This window comes from Cannabis sativa, chromosome 4 (assembly GCF_029168945.1).
Source record: "Cannabis sativa cultivar Pink pepper isolate KNU-18-1 chromosome 4, ASM2916894v1, whole genome shotgun sequence".
Taxonomy (NCBI): Eukaryota; Viridiplantae; Streptophyta; class Magnoliopsida; order Rosales; family Cannabaceae; genus Cannabis; species Cannabis sativa.
In genome coordinates, this window is record NC_083604.1 from 72881179 (window position 1) to 72887749 (window position 6571).

The following is a 6571-nucleotide window of genomic DNA, read 5'->3' on the forward strand; positions in this document are numbered from 1 at the left end:
ATTATTATTTTATTTGTGAAATAATCCCAAAATAAATTAGACTACGGTCATTAGGTATATTATAGGCTCAATTACTAGACTTAGCACTTAGCAATACACAGTAGGTTAATTTTGGCCCAAACATACCTGAGATGGATCTAGAATCCAACATTAGAGGCCTAAATAAAAAATAAATAATAATAACAATAAGGTGTTTTTATAAAAATATTAAATTTTAAGTAAAAATTTATAATTTTACTTTCACACGAAATTTTTTACAAAAATACTATCTTTTTATAAAACAATTTTTCATACCAAAAGCCCCATAGTATATACTAGGCAAATAAGAACTTAGAGCATGTTTAATTTGTTATAATGGATATTGTAATAGAATCATAATACCTATAACAAAGCAAATCCTTCAAGTACAACATCGAGATTGACCATCACGAGCACGGAGCATCTAGTCATGGGAACGCCCAGTCCTGCTCACTGTCTCCTAATGTCGTAAGCATGCTCACAAGAGCGAGAGGAACAAGAAGGATCCATCGATGTCTCGGATGCTCATGAAGAGGCACATGCTCGAGTCCTAACCATTAGGTCACAAAAGAAAAACCTTAGTTGCCAAGAGCATCCTCTACAAGGAGCTTGTCGGTGTCATCGCCCCTCTTTGTTTCTCCGCGAGTTCTCCTCTCCAACTTTGGTTGTCAAAAGTGGTTTTTAAATCAGATGCAGCTATGGTGGCTTTAGCACTTGATTAGCTGTTGTGGGCTCGTGTTGCTAGCCCTAAGAGAGCCTCAGTGGTTGGGTAGACTAGAGGCTGTGTTGGCTTCAACTTTTGGTATTTTTGATCCAGTCAATATCTGTTATAGGGCGGCATCTATTATGCTCAAAAAGTGGTTAGCCGGTTATCTTGCACCTTTATATTTGGTTAAAAAAAAGATTGTATCAAATTTTACTTTTAGCCTCCAAGCACAATTGTAAAATTTATATAAAATTTGATGTTTGATTAATGTTTTTATTAAAATATATAATAAAATAATAATAACTTTTAATTTTATTATGTAAAACAGTAAAAAATAATATAAATAGTTAATTTAATTTTACAACTAAATAAAAATAAAACTAGTGACTTTAATAACAAATATTGTGCTAAATTTAACAAAGTACCATTTTTGTATCCATTAACATAATTTTTTACTAAATAAGCTATATTTAAGATTTACATCACTTGTTTATTGGAGATACTCTTATTTCCAAAATCAATTTCCAAACACGAAAACAAAAACCAGAAATGATATTGTAGTTCAAGACAATGGACTATTATCTTGTCCTCTCAACAGAAAAAATATTTCCAACAACTGGCAGTTTAAATCCAAATATTTAAAAAATATATATATAAACATATATTTTCCTAAATTTTAATGCCTATAACAAATTCAAGACAAAAGAAGAAGACATGGTGATATTAATAGTCATGGCTACCAATTAATTCATTTATAATCATATGTCACTACTCATGCAGTTGGAATAATTGGTTGATTGTATTTTCAGTGCAAATCATAAAATAAATAATATTCAATGGAAACTCATACCAATAAAAAACTCATAATTTCAGCAACAGGTGTGCGATAAATTCTTAATTAACACAAATAAAATCCAATGTCAATAATTGAATGCTACATTCTAGAAAAGCTCTTCTTAAAGCAGCAACTAAAAACTAGGAACAAAATTTCAAAATTGAGATCTTCAATTAGCATGCTGCTAATCCTAGGTACCTTGCTCTGCTGCGAAAACTCAAGAGACAAGGTTGTCAGTCAGTGACAATGCAGCCAACCGATCAGTTGGACTGCTGACCTGAGGCTGCTGTGTCTGTTGAGTGACATTCCTCAAAACATCCATAGCTTCAGCAACTTTGGCTTTCAAGGCATCAGGAGATTCGAGCAAGTGCAAAACCTCAGTCTGGTCCATTTCTAGAAGCATGCCAGTGACTTTAGCAGCATTTTCATGCTCCAACTGGTCCACAAGTGGGTACAAGTTCTCTCCCAGCAACTATACAAGAAACGAAAATCCAATGTCAGAATAGTTCCTTTTCTATGATGTTGATCAATTAACATAGTCAAAAACATAGAATGAAACAAGGAAATAGTAGGGTAATCAAGCAAACATTCAGCATATTCTGTGAAGAAGCAGACTTACTGTCCTCTGCTGTTCGGGTGTAGAATTGGCTAGGGCAGTAGCCAAAGCACCAGTGGACATGGGTTGGTTAAATGAAGAATCCCTAAAAGGAACACCACCCATATTGTAAGGAACTGGTAGCATGCCACCAGGAGCACCGCCGATGGATAGATCAGGCATGTTGCGACCAGGTGGGAAACGGTGATAACCACGTCCCCTAGGAAGCATCTGCTTACCACCATTGCAATCAGAGAATATTAATATATATATATATTGAAAAGGGTTTTTCAAAATTATAAGAACTTATAAAATAACCAGAACCAACCATTATACTATACATTGAAAATGGATTTTTACTATTATAAAATATCATTAAATAACAAGAACACATTACGAGGGAATAGTGACTAAAAGCTAGACCACGCAGACTGCATATTTTAAGGTAAAGCCTACCTGTGGCTGCACAAGTGGAGGCTGCCGATTTTGTTGTACAGGCCCTGCCCCAGCTCGTCTACCCCCGGGACGTTGACTCTGCTGTCCTGGTTGGACAATGGGCATGTAAAAGTTCGGCCTCACCCCAGGAAGTAACTGCTGTTGATACCCAAACCCAGGCTAGAAAAAAAAAGGCGGAATAGTGATCAGTTGTTGGCATTTTAAAGAAAATGAACTATAAACTTTACTGCTGAAAACCTACTAAAAATCTTGAATTTAAGAAAACTATTCAAAACAAGCAAAAGATGGAACTTTTTGTTTGGTTACAGAAGTTAGTGCAAAGACTGATAAATACATCCATAACTAACTTAGGAGGCTCCATGCAAAAAACAAAGAGAGAGACAGAAAATAAAGGAATCACGAGCAGTAAAAAAGTGCAGCCAGTTTACCTCTAACAGGCAATTATTAATTAGACAATCCACCAGCAAGCCCAATAAACTATATGTACAGCATAAGTAACTAGTATAAAAACATTCGGTAAACAAGAACAAGAAAGATTACTTGGGGAGGAATTATAGCAGGAGGGCCTTGACCATAGAATAGTTGCTGTCCAAGACCTGGAGCACCCGGTGGATACATAGGCATACGGGGGTTAACTGGTGGCACCATTGCAGGTGGACGCATTTGAGAGAACTGTGCCTGCAAAGGATACAAAATAATCTCACTACAAAAAAATAGCCCATCCATCTTACTTCTATATTGGTAATCCCATATCACCATATAGAAAAGGTAGATCCAAGGACCCAACCTCATCTATCCTTATTCCATACATTCCTACTACATGTGTAGGAAGATTTCAAGAATTTCATTTCAGTTTGTATATACCTGCAACCTTGCTCTTCTATCCTCTTTGCGTTGAGCAAGTGCTACATACAGTGGTTTGCTTACTATCATTTTTCCGTTCATCTCCGCAAGCTACAAACTCAACAAAAAGAAGGTAATTACCAACAAGAAAATAAAAAAATGATTAAAAACACTAAATAAAAAACAGAGTGAAAAAACAAAACTGCCTGTAGGCTTATTACTCACAGCTCGAGATGCTTCCTCGGCAGTGGATAAAGCAACAAATCCAGATCCCCTGCTCACGCCACTAGGTTCTCGCATGACCTATATATATCTCCAATAAAAATGTAAAATCAGCAACAATTATAAATAAAGGCTTCTTATTTCACAAAATGAAATGCAGGAAACAACACAAACCTTGCATGAAGTAATTGTACCAAACTCAGAGAACAATTCCTTCAGCTTTTCATCAGTCACACTATCATCTAGATTTTTAACATAGAGATTCAGTCCTTCATTTTTGTCAACAGTCTCCTTAACAGTCTGCTCAAATTTGCCTTTTAATTCCATCTCTCTTTCAGCTTTTTTCTGGGCCTTGCCAACATACCACTCTTTGTCATCAAACTTCTTTCCATTAAGAGCATCAACAGCTCGAGCCGCATCATCAGGCTCTTCAAAGTTAACGAATCCAAAACCTTTCGACTTTCCTTCTCCATCTCTCATAACAACTACACTAGTAATAGCTCCATATTCACCAAAAATGTTCTTTAAATCATCTTCACTCAAAGTTTCAGAAAAGTTTTTTACATAAATATTGTTGAATTTGACCTTCTCAGCACCAAATTCCCTTTCCTCCTTGCGAACAAAGGGTCCAACAAAAACTTGTTTGTCATTAAGTAGCATGCCATTAAGCTTCTCAATAGCACTTTGTGCAGCCTCTTCAGTGTCAAATTGAACAAAACCATATCCTTTTGACTGACCCGAAACATCAGTAGCTATTTTGCAAGACAAAATGTTCCCAAATGTTGAAAATGTTTCATGTAAAGCTTTGTTGTCAATTCCTTTATCCAAGTTCTACCACAAACAAAATAAGTAACAGAATAAATTAACACAATCATTAGAATAATATTAACAAAAAAACACATTACAATAATCTTAATAAAACAAATGTTCCGTAACAATTAGTTAAGAAAATCATAACAATAACATTAACAAAAAACACATTACAATAATCTTAATAAAACAAATGTACCTTAACAAAAATATTTCCAGTTCCACTTTTTCGAATACTTGGGTCCCGATTAGAATACATTATTCTAATTGGCTTACCATTAACAACAGAAAAATTCATCATATTCAATGCTCGAGAAGCTGTAATAAAAAAAAATAACAATACAATAATAAGAAACAAAAGCAAACCCAGAACCATAGAAACAATCCATAAAAATTCAATAGCTATTGAAATGAAAATTAAAACAGCAAGAAATGAAAATTAAACTGAAGTAAAGTGACTGACCTTCTTGTGGATTACTAAAATTCACATAACCATAACCAAGGGAGCGTCTTGAGCTCAGATCCCTGCAGACCCGAACAGAAACAACTTGACCCATTTGACTAAACATTTCAAAAAGCTGGGTTTCGTTGATAGAGGCATCGAGATCGCCAACGTACAAAGACGTGGTTACCATCTGAACGACACCATTTGCAACGTTTGTGACACCATTTTGAGCAGGAACCTCAACCTGAACCTGCGCCATTTTTTTCTCTTTTTCGTTTTTTATAGGTAGAAGAAGAAGAAGATAGAGGGTCTTCGGAAAACACCGCCGGAGAAAAAAAATTCAACAAATGATCCAAAGACGAAAACGACGGTAGCGACCAGCGTAGAATGATGGCGGCACCGCAATCGAATCGAATGAGGAAGGTTTGTTTATATATGGTTTGATACTGCCCTCGTTAACTAAAACCCTAGCCTAATCAAAGACGCTATTACAGCCGTTGGATCGACCTGTGTCCTAATCTACAGTTGCTCTTAGATCTGACCATGCACGTGGAACAATAAAAAAATTACCAGCTAAAAAAAACATTACCAAAAAAAATTGTGAAAATTAATTTAAGAGTAATTTGCGCCATAAATACTGAAGTTTTATGCCGAGTACTAGATAAATACCTAAGTCCTATTTTTGACGGTAAAAATACTTTATGTTAGGATCTTGGAACTTCCGTAGATACCTGGACGTTAAGTGCCAGGTCAGGATCCACGTGTCACTTGTTAATTGGTCCATGTCATTAATTTTTTTATTTATTATTTAAATAATTATTTAAATATTTGAAAATTATAAAAAATAATAAAAAGCTAGGTGTAATTAATTTTTATTTTTTAACATTTATTTCTTTTCCATTTGTTTTTCTTTGCATTAAAAAATAAACTCAAATTGAGAAATTGAAACACAGAAAAGAACAAAACCCAGAACCTCAAATAGTCTTCTCCATCGTGTTCTTCATCTCCCTCACCATTGTCTTCAACCAAAAATCTCAAAAAAATTTCTCACCCAAAACCATTCACCCAATTAAAGCTCAAAAACATTCTCACTAAGATAAAACTGATGTAACCAATCCAACAAACAAAACTCTACTCAAATATCCCAAAATTGAAAAAAAAAAAAAACCCAATAAATTTCTCCCACAAAAATCCTCATCTATAATATCTTGAAAAAGAAAATAAAAAAAGGTAAAAAATAATACCTAGAAGCCTTGTGCGATTTTCTTGAGTGCACAGAAACATCATCCGTCCTCCTGTGCGATTGCAACATCATCGTCATCCTCTTGTGCGATTGCAACCCCAGCACTCAAGCTTCCCAGATCCATCCAGATGTCGTTGATGCCCAGATCTCAACCTTGTCGTCCTCTTGTGCGATTGCTCCGTCCCGCCCTGAGCAGAGAGAAATCGAAAAAGAGAGGGGCTAAGAGAGTGGATCGAGAAAGAGAGGGACTGAGAGAGTGGAGAGAACTCAAGCGATTGCGTACTGAATCAAGCGATGTCGTCCTCTTGTGCGATTGCTCTATCCTGGTCAAACTAATGTACTGAATCAAGCGTCTCTGTCCTTAACGGACCATCGAGGAACCCCTGGTTCGCACACCT

At 35.6% G+C, this 6571-nt stretch overlaps 1 protein-coding gene across 1 annotated transcript; it reads right to left on the reverse strand.

The window, feature by feature from the left end:
- Positions 1-1504: 1504 nt before the first annotated feature.
- Positions 1505-5464, reverse strand: LOC115715248 (polyadenylate-binding protein 8). The gene is made up of 9 exons (XM_030644088.2): positions 4949-5464; positions 4685-4803; positions 3850-4506; positions 3679-3756; positions 3475-3564; positions 3151-3288; positions 2611-2769; positions 2179-2385; positions 1505-2031 (listed from the first exon to the last, which is right to left on the reverse strand). Exons 1-9 carry the CDS (start codon positions 5187-5189, stop codon positions 1777-1779), a joined length of 1944 nt encoding a protein of 647 aa, XP_030499948.2. The 5' UTR covers positions 5190-5464; the 3' UTR covers positions 1505-1776.
- Positions 5465-6571: the final 1107 nt, after the last annotated feature.